Consider the following 13220-nt stretch of genomic DNA (forward strand, 5'->3'; position numbering starts at 1 on the left):
ACGCAATCACTGAATGTTTCAGTTCTTAGCAAGCAGGGAGGGGCCTTCCGGGTCAGCAGTCTAGGATGGACCAGGGAAGCCTTCTCTACAGATTTTCCCCTGCAGCGTCTCAAACACATAGAGTGCTTCTGCCAGAACCTACCGAGAACAGGAATCTTTCGAGATGTCTGATGATTATAAATGAGCAAATTTCCTTTAATGGTCCCAACTGCCAGGAAACTTCCAATTTTTGACCAAAGAAGGAAGGACATTTGATCCCTGTAATATTAAGACACATATTACAGAACAGTTCACAATCATAATCCTCTCATACTTCATGTCTAACTTTAACCTCTGCTTAGAAGCTGAAGTACAACAGTATAGCTCATGGGCTTTTAGCTGTAATCCCAGCACTCAGGGGGCAGAGACAGACAGATCTCTGTGAGTTCGAGGCTGCCTATAGCTACATAGTAAGACTGTCTCAAGAAAACAAATGAACAACAAAAACCCATACAGCTTAGAGTTTTCAGATGAAGACTAAGTGCCACAAGAATTGTGGAGGCAACAGAGAGATGGTTCAGAAGCTAAGGGCACCGGCTGGACCCAGGTTTGATTCCCAGTACCCACATGGTAGCTTACAACAGTCTGTAACATCAGTTCCGGGAGACCCAACACCCTCTTTCTGGCCTCTGAAGGCACCCGGAATACATGTAGTACAGACATGCATGCTGGAAAGCCCATACACATAAAATAAAATTTTAAAGGAAAATTTGGAGACAGTACAAAATCATCTTGGCAGCAGTTAAGACTCAAAATACTACTAAATGATGGATATAGACCCCAATTTAGTTCTTATAGAACCTCAAATTCATGGCCAATTTGTGTTACTGACGATGGTTTTAACTATAATTATGGTAAAAAATATTAATGGACAAACAAATTGCCAGAACACAGTCCAAGAATTGAGTGAGGAGAATTCTGAGCGCTTGTGAGAACACTCCAAGAAAACAGGACAGGAGTCTTGTGACCTCAGTTTCTTCAAAACATGGAGTGATTCTTGGAATGTGGTTTTTGTGCTCCTCCTCCCCAGCGGACCCAGAAGGAGAGAGTTCACTTCAGATTCTTCATTACAGCTAGCTATTGTTATTTGTTTATCTGCCTCTACGGAAAACCATGTTTTGCCACATGGGGTTTGTCGTCCATCTTCGGCCTGTCAGCCATGTGTGGCTTGCCCTTGTGATTGTACACTTTACTCATGTGACTCTACTTAACCCTCAGAGAATAAATTGTCTGGTGCTCTGAGTGAAGTTGGCTATTGCAGGAAACTTTACCTCATTTACTGGCGCAGTCTTCACCGTTCCTGTGACATCAAACTTGATGCACTTTTTTAAAGGTAGCTTTTAAGGTCTAGGAAGACGGCTTGGTAGATACAGCGCTTGGTGCACAAGTGTGAGGGAGCAGAGTTTGGATCCCCAGAATCCATGTAAATGCCTGGCAGGCCAGCCTGTAGTTTTAGTGCTTGTAAGACAGAGGGGGGATCTGCAGAGCAAGCTGTCTAGACTACCTATGTTGGTAAAGTCTGGGTTCAGTGAATAAGGTGGAGAGTGAACCAGGAAGGCTCTCCATGTCAGCCCTGGTCTCCACATGCGCACATATAAAGGTACTGCACACACGTATGCGAGGGGGACAAGGAATTTTCCTTAACATGACAAATGAAATCAGAGGAAGCGTTGAGAATTCATAACCTTAAGGATGTATCTTGGCTGAGCATATATTTCAGTGGTACAGCACTGGAAACAAAACCCTGGGTCAATTCCTAGCTACAGCAAAAAAGAGAAGAAAAAAGGATTATGTTTGTTGCTCCATCACTATTACAAAGTTGTTCAGAATCAGAAAGAAAGCACTTTTGTCTAAAGGTTTTTTCCTAAATCACATTTATTTATCTGAGTGTGTGGGAGCAACACCACAGCTAGAGAACTGCTTGTAGGACTCGGTTCTCTCCTTCCACCATGTTGGTTCCAGGGATCAAACTCGGTTCCTCACCTCAGGGCCTTCTGGCCAGCTCCAAGTTCTTGCGAGCATTCTAGGACTCACAGGCTGCCTATTCTATGACTCCCTACAAAAGGGAATGAGAACTCTTTGGAGACTGAGAGAAGAAATCACAGTGGGTCCAAAATAACAGTTCTCAAAAGTCATCCCAGAGGCAGCAGCAGCATCCCAAGGATGTGCTGGAAATGCCACTTTACCAGCTCCCATCTCAGACCTACACAGTAGAAACCAGGGGGTGGATCTAGCTATTGCTATGTTACTGACTCTCCTAGGTGATTCCACCATAGCTACATCTTGAGCACCACAGAGAGAGCGTGCTTCTGTCTTCAGAACATTGAGTAAGGACAAAGGTTAAGCTGGAGGAGACTCTCTCTAGCTAAATCTGGAATCAGAGCACCAAAAATTCTTAGTGAAGTTGACATTAATAAAAATGATACAAATAATAAAAGTATTTTGTCATTTAGTATTTTATATATCATTTAAATAACAACAGAGTTATCCTTACCTCATGCCATTGTCTAGCTGGCTGGTTTTGTTTGTGTTGGCATCCCACAGATAAATGTAAGTAGACTTCTCAGCAATCACCGCCAGGATATCCCCATCTTTATCCCAATCCATGGCAACACAGTTGCTTTTAGAAAAGAGAAAATCATTACTCTCCACTTCTCAAAAGTCAGAGAGAAGAAACAAATACCTATCTAATGACTTCTGCCTCCCACAAGACCACTCAATATTTTTACTAGGACATGAACGTCCTAAAATGAGAAATTCAACCTGATATCCATTAGCAATACAAGACTAATCTCAATATTTCTGTTTCTGTTTTTGTGTTGAAGGGGTGGAAATTTTTTTTCTTTTGGTTTTTCAAGACAGGGTTTCTCTATAGCTTTGGAGCCTTGTCCTGGAACTAGCTCTTGTAGACCAGGTTGGCCTTGAACTCACAGAGATCTGCCTGCCTCTGCTTCCCTTTGGGATTAAAACCTCTGTTGGGATTAAAGGTTTTTGCCACCACCACCTGGCTGGGATGGAGAAATGTTTAAGTTCTATTTTAGTACCACTTCCATGCACTATACTAAATAAAATTGTATGTAACAAATTATCAGGTTTTCCTGAGTCCTATACAAACATCATCTTCCAGGAATATAAATTCATCAAGCATTTCTACAAATGAATTAAAAATAAGAACTAATGGGTAGCTTTTAATATGTTTTCATCTTCCTTCCTTCCTTCCTTCCTTCCTTCCTTCTTTCCTTCCTTCCTTCCCTCCCTCCCTCCTTCCTTCCTTCCTTCCTTTTTTTTTGACAAGGGTCTTCTTATATAGCTCTTTCTAGTTTGGACTCACATGTAGACCAGCCTGGACTAAAACTTGCAGTGATCCTCCTGCTTCTGCCTCCTGAGAACTGAGATTGTAGATGTGTACCAGTTTGATAGATATCTATTATTTATTTATTGGTGCTACTAGAGCTTGATTCTAGGGCCTCAATTATGTCAACCAAATGCTCTACCACTAAGGTGTATCCTCAGCCCTGTAGTAGGCAATTCTCTAAGACAAATTTTTTAGGTTTTTAAAGTTAGCATACAAAGTAATGCATTTCACTATGTAAGACCAAGTAGTGAAAGGTTGTTTCATATTTTTAAAGCAAAAAAGCACTATAAGAAATGCAATTTTTGAGCCGGGCGGTGGTGGTGCATGCCTTTAATCCCAGCACTCAGTAGGCAGAGGCAGGCGGATCACTGAGTTCGAGGCCAGCCTGGTTTACAAGAGCTAGTTCCAGGACAGGCTCTAGAAACTACAGGGAAACCCTGTCTTGAAAAACAAAACAAACAAACAAAAAACAAAACAAAACAAACAAAAAAAGAAATGCAATTCTACTAGATAGGTAAAACAAAGTAGATCAAGGTTGGTGTGCTAGCTAGTTCTATGTCAGCTTGACACAAGCTAAAGTCAGCAGAGAAGAGAGTCTCAGTTGAGAAATGATGGAGGACTTTCATTGGTTAATTAATAAAGAAAGTGCTTGACCCAATAGGTCAGAACATAGGTGGGTGGAATAAACAAAACAGAATGCTGGGTAGAAGGCAGTGAGGGAGACGCTTCAGGCAGTCACCATAGGCAGTCACCATGCTTCTCCTCTCCGAGATGGACGCAGGTTAAGATCTCTCCTGGTAAGCGACCACCTTGTGGTGCTACACAGATTACTAAATATGGGTTAAAGGAAGATGTGAGAATTAACCAATAAGAGGCTAAAACTAATGGGCCAGGCAGTGTTTAAATGAATACAGTTTCCATGTAATTATTTCGGGTGTAAAGCTAGCCAGATGGCAGGACGCAGCCCCGCCGCTCCTACAGAGAAAAATGGCTCCATGAGAAAAAGTCTATAGGACATTTTCTTAATTAGTGATTGATGTGGGAGGGCCCAGCCCATTGTGGGTGAGGCCACCCTGGGCTGATGATCCTGGGGTCTGTAAGAACGGATGAGCAAGCCAGTAAGCAGCACCCCTCCATGTCCTCTGCATCAGTTCCTGCCTCCAGGTCCCTGCCCTGTTTGAGTTCCTGTCCTGACTTCCTTCAAGGATGGGGTATGATATGAAAGTGTCAGCCAAATAAACCCTTTCCTCCCAAACCTGCTTTGTGGTCAGGGTGTTTCATCACAGAAATAGTGACCCTAACTAAGACAGAAGGTAACAGCAGGACAGCGAGGTGCTGCTGTGACAGGACCTGACCAGACTGTTTGGGGGGACTGTGGAAGGACTTTGTCCCTTTGGGCTAGACCCATGGAGTCTTCAAAGCTTGGTGAGCTGTTCTGGGAGAGTGGAAAATACAGTTTTAAGAGAAATACAGAGGGTGGAGGCCTAGTTTATGAAGTTCGGAGGGAAGTTTGAGAGTCAAAGACTCTATCGGGATCACTGCATATTTTGAATTAAGCTTAGCTGAGGGTTGAGTTAGCCATGATTAACAACTATCAGAACCACAAAGTGAAACCTTGCTTTGCGGGGATAATCAATGGTTAGTTAGAGCAGCGAAATTGGCAGTGATTAAGAAGAGATCGGCATCACTGAGGTGAAATTTTCTGTGTTTTCTGAAAGTTGGCACACAGAAGCTGTGTTCCAGAGGCGGCCAAGGTTGTACCTCACGTCGACAGCTGAACTTGGTAATTTAAGAGTCACCCAGGTGGTGCTGGTTTTGAGTGCATGTAGGGGTCATGGAGGGCAGCTGAGGCTTGGCACTGGGAGAGGTCAGGAGAGGAAATTGGTGAAGTTGCAGCTTCTGTAGCAACAACGAAGGCCCAGTATTGAAGGAGTCGTGAAAAGAAGTTGAGGCTCGGCACCGTGAAGGGAGCTGTAAGAAGTTGAGGCTCGGCACCGTGAAGGGAGCTGTAAGAAGTTGAGGCTCGGCACCGTGAAGGGAGCTGTAAGAAGTTGAGGCTTGGCACCGTGAAGGGAGCTGTAAGAAGTTGAGGCTCAGCACCGTGAAGGGAGCTGGGCACCGTGAAGGGAGCTATTAGTTGAGGCTCGGCACCATGAAGGGAGCTGTAAGAAGTTGTTGGTGAAAAGGGCCGCCCAGTTGCAGCAAGAGACAGCTGCATTTTGGAGATGCCAGCACCATGGGATGACCACCAAGAATGGCAACAACTGTGGAATGGAGAGGGCCTGAGCTTAGAAGACAAACTGTGTGTGCTGCAGAGGGCGGAGCCGGAGCAATGACTCAAGACCTTTAGAGGAGCCCAGAAGATCGTGGGTGGATCCTAGACATCGGACATTCCGTTACTTACAATATTGGGAGTTTGGTTTTTGCTTTGTGACTGTGCCCCTGTTTTTCCTTACTGAAATAAGAAGGCACTTAAATTTATAGAAGTCCACAGTTTAGAGGCTCTAAACTTTAAAAAGGAAGAAAAAAGAGAGAGAGAGATTTCCAGAGAATTTGGATTTTTAAAATAGACAAATTTTAAAGTGTTTGGATTTGTAAGGCTGTGGGCCTTTTATGTTTTTAAAATGTTTTATATCGTTATGTCTTTATTAATGTGTGATCCTGGGGATAAAGAAGGAAAAGATTGTGACTTAACGGCAATGTGTTTGTGTGTCAACTTGGAAAGGGGTCAGTCGTGTTGGTTACATTTATGTCAGCTTGACACAAGCTATAGTCATCTGAGAGAAGGAACATCAGTAGAGAAAATGCTCCATAAGATTGTCTGTGGGACAGCCTATCGAGCATTTTCATAATAAGTGATGGATGGGGATGGCCCAGCCCATCGTGTGGGTGGTGCTGTCCCTGCGTTGGTGTCCTGGGTTCTATAAGAGAGCAGGCTGAGCAAGCCACAGGAGCAAGCCAGTAAGAAGTCCTCCTCTAGGGTCTCTGCATCAGATCCTGCCTTCAGGTTCCTTCCCTGTTTGAGTTCCTGTCCTGACTTCCTTTAATAATGAACAATGATATAGAAGTGTAAGTCCAACACACCCTTTCCTCCCCAGCCTGCTTGTGGTTGTGGTGTTTTAGCAGGGCAATAGTAACCCTAACTAAAACACCAATTGTCTTAGTTGGGGTTTCCAGTGCTGTGAAGAGACACCATGACCACAGCAACTCTTATAAAGGAGAACATTTAATCGTGGTGGTGGCTTACAGTTCAGAGGTTCAGTCCATTATCATCATGGTGGGGAGCACGGTGGCATGCAGGCAGACATGGTGCTGGCTGCATCTCGATCAGAAGGCACTAAGAAGTGGACTGTGACACCGGGGGGTAGCTCGAGCACAGAAGAACTCAAAGCCCACCCCCACACTAACACACTTCCTCCAACAAGGCCACATCTCTTAATAGTGCCACTTCCTTTGGGAGCCATTTTTTTTCAAACCACCATAGCTGGTAGAATAAGTGAGGAAGATCAGGGGTTCAAGGTCATCCTCAGCTACGTACTGAGTTCAAAGCCAAGTCTGGCTACAGTGAATCCTATCTCAAACACAAAATCAAAAGAAAATTATATATGTGTGTAAAATATATAATACATAGATACAATGTTCTTAACTTTATAATTTCTCCAATCTCAAAAAAATAGACTTCTTGGGCTGGATAGATGGCTCAGAGGTTAAGAGCTTACAACCATCAGTAATAAGATCTGGTTCCTTCTTCTGGCATGAAGGCATACATGCAGGAAGACCACTGTATACATAATTAATAAATAAGTCTTTAAAAAATATAAAAAGTAGACTTCATTGATATAATGCTATTTTTCATTTTGGATATTCTTTGCTCTTGGGTAGTGGCTAAAACATACTTTGATTTACATTTAGCATTTATTTGGCAATTATTTTATTTTATTCATCAAACAGTTAAGATGTGTTTGGGGACCCAAATATCCTTTAATGGTCTCAGAAACTTTGGAAGCATAGAAGAGGAAAATTTTCAAATTGTTGATAAAATCACTTGCCAATTAAAAGACTGACAATTAGCATTTTATTTGTCTGATTCTTTTTGGTCAAATCCAATTATTATGAATCCAGCAGCAGAATTCAGATGAGATCTTTATGCAACCAAAACAGGTGTCACCGAGATTGGGCAATTAAACTCACACAATTTACTCAAAGCAGCTTTTTACTGAGTGCCTTCTTTAGGCATAATCACTGGGTGACTATTTTCATCTCATTCCCTAAAATATAGCAATCAGAAGCAACAATGAAGAGTGCAGGAGACGGCGAAAACGCTAGCCTCAGAAGCATGGGGCAGACCAGGTGAGAGAGGCCGGGCCAAGAGACGCAAACAATGGGACCTGGAAAAGTGGTCAACAAACTGTGGACAGCAGACATGCATGGAAAAGCACAGCAGCACAAGTCTACTGGGGCCAGGGCGTCTCCAATGGGAAACAGAGTAGAGAACACTGCACCATTCACTGCACCTGGTCTACCCATGCCCTTAGAATGGGATCCTGAAAGGGGAAGGCATCTTCATTCTCTAAGAAGAATGCACGAAGTAACTGTTCTCCAGTGACTTACTGAAGAGGAATTACCAAAGGAAATACAGATTGTGTCTTCCTAATAGGAAAATCCTTATTTTGTAATTTTCATGTGTATGATGTTTGTATGTATATGAAGTTTTCATGTGTAGGGGGACACGTGTGTGCATGTGGAGGCTTCAGGTTCATGCTGGAAATCATCCTCAATCACTCTTCTTCCTTATTTATGGAGGCAGGGCCTCTTAGTCAAACCCAGAGTTCACCTACATGGCTAGTCTATAGCCAGCCAGCACTAGGGGTCAATCCAGTCTTCCTTTTCCAAGGCTGACATTACAGGTGAGTCTTCCCTTGTCCTGGCATAATGTGTGTTCTCAGGATCTGAACTCTGGTCCCCATGCTTGTGTGGCAAGTGCTTTAGCCACCAAACCATCGTCCTCAGCCCCAGAGAAACCTTATTTTGGACTCACTTATCCTGCTCACATAAAGCTTCCCTGCGAATATTTACGTACAGAGATATAAACTCTAATTCAAGTGCCATACACTTGCTTTGCTAACTTTAGCATAAAGAAAAATCCCTTTTATAGTTAGAAAAAACAAAAAAGAGGAGATGGGGCAACTCATTTGATTTAATTTTAAGACATCAGTTTTTTTTTTCTTTTTTTTTTATCTTATAAACAACAAACAGCTTTTGATCCGCCCCTGTACTTACCCAGGTAAACTAATTTCACTTCTTTTTTGGCCATGGCGATCAAAGATTTTAACAATATAGTCAGCTCTGAAAGCAAGTAGAATATAAAAGTTAATTAACTATTTCTCTTATTTACCTATTCATTATAAAAAATTAGGATCTATATCAGTTGACTTCAATGTTCTTTTATGGTAGTTTTTAAATTTTTAAAAGTTGTGATCAAGGAAAAGGTTCTGTAAACTGTGATGTTAATGGGGCTTAAGATTTATTTCATCCAGAATTTACACTAAAGAGACAGTATGGGCATGGGTTAGGTGTGGATACATGTGCACACAACCATTATTAAAAATATTCACTCTTTTCTTACCCCGTTACTGCAAGGAAGTTTCCAGACGATTTTTGCCAGGCAAACTGTATTGGTGCACCAAGCCATGTCTTTTCCAGCAGGGAGAAAACACGCTAAAAAAGAAACACAGTTTTTACATTTTCAAAACAATTATGAATTGATCAGAAAATATGTCAAAACTTAATCATGCAGATATGTAAACTACAGAATGAATGATAATGTTTATTAAAAAAAATAACAGTGAGAGCCAGGTATGGTGGCATACATCTTTAATCCCAGCACTTGGCAGACAGAGGGATCTCTAGCAGTGTGAGGCCAGCCTGGTCTACACAGTGAGTTACAGGCCAGCCAGGGATACAGTGTGAGACCCTGTCTCAAAACAAACAAAAAAAATCAACAATAAAATAAAACATAATCAACCAACCAATCCAACATAAGTAGTTTGTGCAGCAGAATGGACTTTTTGATAGTTAGCTTTAATTGTTGGCACAACCTAGAGCCATCTGGAAAAGGGGTCTCAATGAGGGCCTGTCTCCACCGGGTTGTCCTGTCTGAAGTTAACTCATGTGGGAAGACCTGCCCAACAGTGGGAGGCACCCTTCCCTAGACAGCGGGTCCTGAACTGTAGAAGAGAAACTACTGAGAACAAGCAAGTGGGCATGCTTGGATCTACTGCTCTCTACTTTTGACTGAAGATGGATATGCCTGGCTGCTCGATTTCCTGCCACCATGCCCCCTGTGCCTAGTGGGCTGGAGGCTGGACCTGTAAGATGAAATAAGCCTTGATCCACTAAGTTCTTTATCTCAGGTAAGTCTATCACAGCAACAGAAATGCGACTAGTACAGACCTCAGCATAAAACAGCAACCGGGCGGTGGTGGCACACGCCTTTAATCCCAGCACTCGGGAGGCAGAGGCAGGCGGATCTCTGTGAGTTCGAGGCCAGCCTGGTCTACAAGAGCTAGTTCCAGGACAGTTAAGACTGTTACACAGAGAAACCCTGTCTCAAAAACAAAAACAAAACAAAAACAAAACAAAAACAAAAAACCCCAAACCAAACAAACAAAAACCCCAAAAAGATAAAAGAAATTATCACACAACATCTTTTGTTTATGTTGAGACAGGGTCTCCATATGTAGCTCTGGCTGGACAGTAAAATGCTGTGTTGCTATGTAGAGCAGGCTAGCCTCACACTCACAAAGACTTCCCTGCCTCTCTCTGCCTTCCGAATGCTGCTGTTAAAGCTCTGTGCAATGTGAGAACATTTTTAAATGCTTCCAATCGTTAAATTTATAAAAATGTGTCACAGTGCTTTAGGCACACTGAAACAGGAATTTAAACATGAGTTTCTTAATTGTGACACATATTTGGGGATTAAATTTAACAAAATTATTATTTAAAAGTCTTGGATGATTACAACAGACTTATCTAAAATGCTTACAATCCCTTTAAATTATCTTTTTTTTTTTTTACCCACTATTATACCTATTTCTTCCTTTCTTTTTTTTTTCTTGGTCTTTTTGAGACAGGGTTTCTCTGTCTAACAGCTCACAGAAGTCAACCTGCCTCTGCCTCCCCAAGGTACGGACAAGAATGCTGGCTTCATGGATAATGTTTCTGTTGATGACATGTTGAAATAAATTTTGGAGATACTCATCAAAACAAAACATATTATCACAAATTTATCTGTTTCTTTAACAACCTTAGAGTTGCTAAAAGTTAGAAATTTGAAATCTCATTGATTTATATTATTCTTATATCAGACTCCAAATCTAGACTAATTGGGAACATGATCCTACATGAAAAATATCAGATTTAAAAGGCCTCCCTTATCTAGGTAGATGCAGTTTCTATACCATTGCAGAAGACTTGGGGCTGAGTGGTAACACAGCTCCAATGCATTCCGAACACATTCTGTATCCACCTCCTGAAAGCCAGTGTCCTGGGAGCGCAGCTTAAAAGTAGAGATGTGCTATGATTCCAAGCAAATACAGGTTGCCCAGCATGGACACGCACACGTATTTAACAACATCTTACTCCTGCAACTGTGTGACTACATTGTCTGCAAACCTTATTTTATTCCTTTCATGGCAGATCTGCCTTGGACTGTGGTCTTACAGGTTAGTTTTCTTCCACAGAGCTCTATAGCCGCTCTAGTACAACTCCAAAATGAAAGTTACAGCTTTCCAACCAGAAACCCAAAGGTTTGCTTCTTATGTATTGGGTATAGGCATTACTGCAAGTCGCTGTAACTCTCAAGCGAAGGATTCTCAGCTATAAAATATTTCCACCTATCTGATACATCATATCGTAAAGCGAATCACTTCCGAAGTGAAGCATGCAAAATTATGTGTCAGTCCAACTGACACAAGAGCCAAAGTGAAGCTTTAGGAAAGCAAAAACCATTTTGAGATCGGCTTTTCCATTTCTTTGCCAGAGCAGGGCAGGGTAGGTATCTCTGAGGAAAACCACAGGAGCGAAGAAGCTGCAGCTGTGGGATTCGCAACAAATCCGATCGTAGAAAACCTTAGTGCAGAGGACGCCGCACACAACTGTGCAGATTTCTCCGCCATGTGTTCTAGCGACCAGGAATTTGTACACTGGATGGGTCACAGGCGAAGCAATTTTTGATTACAGTTTTGGAGACTTTTCATTCTCTCTAGGGCTCTGGGCCAGTGGCTTGGCTTCCCTGGTGCTGAGACATAGAAATGAGGCAGCTTGAGGCACAGGGTCACCTCCAAAGCGACCCGTCCCCAGCGCTGAGAAGTTCGGGCATCCTCAGCTCCAGGCTTCTAGTGGGTTCCGGAGGGCACAGGCCTCCCTCTTCGCCTGCTTTCAGAACGTCCTTTCCCCTCATCCCTACAACCCCTCCCCCTCCCTCCCGCTCCCGGGGCGCATTCCTCCACCCCTCAGCACTCCCGCGGAGGGACGGGGACACAAACTACTCAGAGTCGCGCTCCGAGATCTGAGGAAACCAGCAGCGGCCGCGTCTTCTCACCCGCTGGCTTTTGTAAGTTATTTACCTTCATTTCCAGGCTCCAGTGGCACCCCCGATCTTGCTAGTGCGCAGGCGCACCAGAACTCCCCCGCCAGGCTACCGCGTTCCTGTCACCCAGGAGACCATGCAAATAGGAGCCAATCAGCGAGCGTGGGGCGGGTCTTCTCTGGAGCCTTCCTTTGAGAGAGATGGGCAGGGTGGAGAGAGTCACGTGTGGAGGCGGAGCTAAACCCCAGGAAGTTGAGGGTCACGAGGGCTGGTCAACTTCCTGCCTGAGCTCTGATTGGGTGAAACCGACTCCGGGAGGCGGGCCCTGTGGACGGATAGGGTCCCGAGCAAATCTGACGAGAAGATGCCGGGGATAGCGAGGATGTGGAGCAATGCCAGGAAAAAGGCAGGAGTAAGACGTTGGCAAACAGGAGGCGGGGATCGGCTCAGGGGCCAGACGGCTTCTACAAGGGCTACACGCAAAAGGCTTGGCGAAACTAGAATGTTGTCCTTCATTGTTTTTATTCCCCTTTCTCTGCCGTGGAGGAGACGTGGCGTGAAAGGTCTTTTCTTTCAAGGTGGTTCAAACAGTTTTAGCTTGTGTGGTCGGGGAGGAACAGGGGGAAAAATGAACTCGTCTCTAGAATTTGAGCCTGGCAGCCTTTTAAAAGGATTAGGCCCGAAGGCATTTGGGCTTCTTTAGTGTTTCCGAAACTGCCTCTTTTGCTAGTTGAAAATGACAATCAACCCATCCTTTTGTTTCCTTTTTCCCTACACCTGTTAGGAGTCTGATTTACAGAGGAAAAAAAAAGATTTAGATAAGACAACTACTAGGGTTTGCAGTTGGGTTAATTCTTGATTTCAGGTTTCTGATTCAAATCCTGATTGATATAATTCAATGACAGAAAACCTGAAATTGAATAAACAGTGAATACCGTCAGAGACGAAGCACCAGTCTGGAAGTGTTCACTGGTGAGTTACCCGAAACATTCAAGGAGGAAGTTTTACAAATTCTCTACAGCCTCTTTCAGAAAGTAGAAACGAGTCAAACCCAAAAACATCACAAGAAAGCAAGACAAAACCCTCCACGTCAATACTCCTTGCAGTCGTAAATGCAAAATATTCAGTAAAATATTAGCATATAGGATCTGATAAATGCTAAAAATTATTATTTTTATATATGTATTCCAAGGCTAAGTGAGATCTACCCCATGCAGTGTAGGTAATTCCTAGGTT

The 13220-nt window shown here is 43.2% G+C and overlaps 1 protein-coding gene across 3 annotated transcripts in view; it reads right to left on the bottom strand.

Moving 5' to 3' along the window:
* The window catches only part of Wdr19 (WD repeat domain 19), a 66576-nt gene extending 54459 nt beyond the window's left edge, over nt 1–12117 (bottom strand). For all 3 annotated transcript variants that reach the window (XM_038317729.1, XM_038317730.1, XM_038317728.1), the window contains exons 1-5: nt 12022–12117; nt 9021–9112; nt 8675–8740; nt 2534–2659; nt 143–258 (exon numbers count right to left, since the gene is read on the bottom strand). In XM_038317729.1, the coding sequence (XP_038173657.1) occupies nt 143–258; nt 2534–2659; nt 8675–8740; nt 9021–9112; nt 12022–12027 (406 nt within the window). In that variant the 5' untranslated portion in view covers nt 12028–12117. The remainder of the gene's footprint in view (nt 1–142; nt 259–2533; nt 2660–8674; nt 8741–9020; nt 9113–12021) is intronic.
* Between the last annotated feature and the right edge of the window lie 1103 nt (nt 12118–13220).

This window comes from Arvicola amphibius, chromosome 1 (assembly GCF_903992535.2).
Source record: "Arvicola amphibius chromosome 1, mArvAmp1.2, whole genome shotgun sequence".
NCBI classification, from domain to species: domain Eukaryota; kingdom Metazoa; phylum Chordata; class Mammalia; order Rodentia; family Cricetidae; genus Arvicola; species Arvicola amphibius.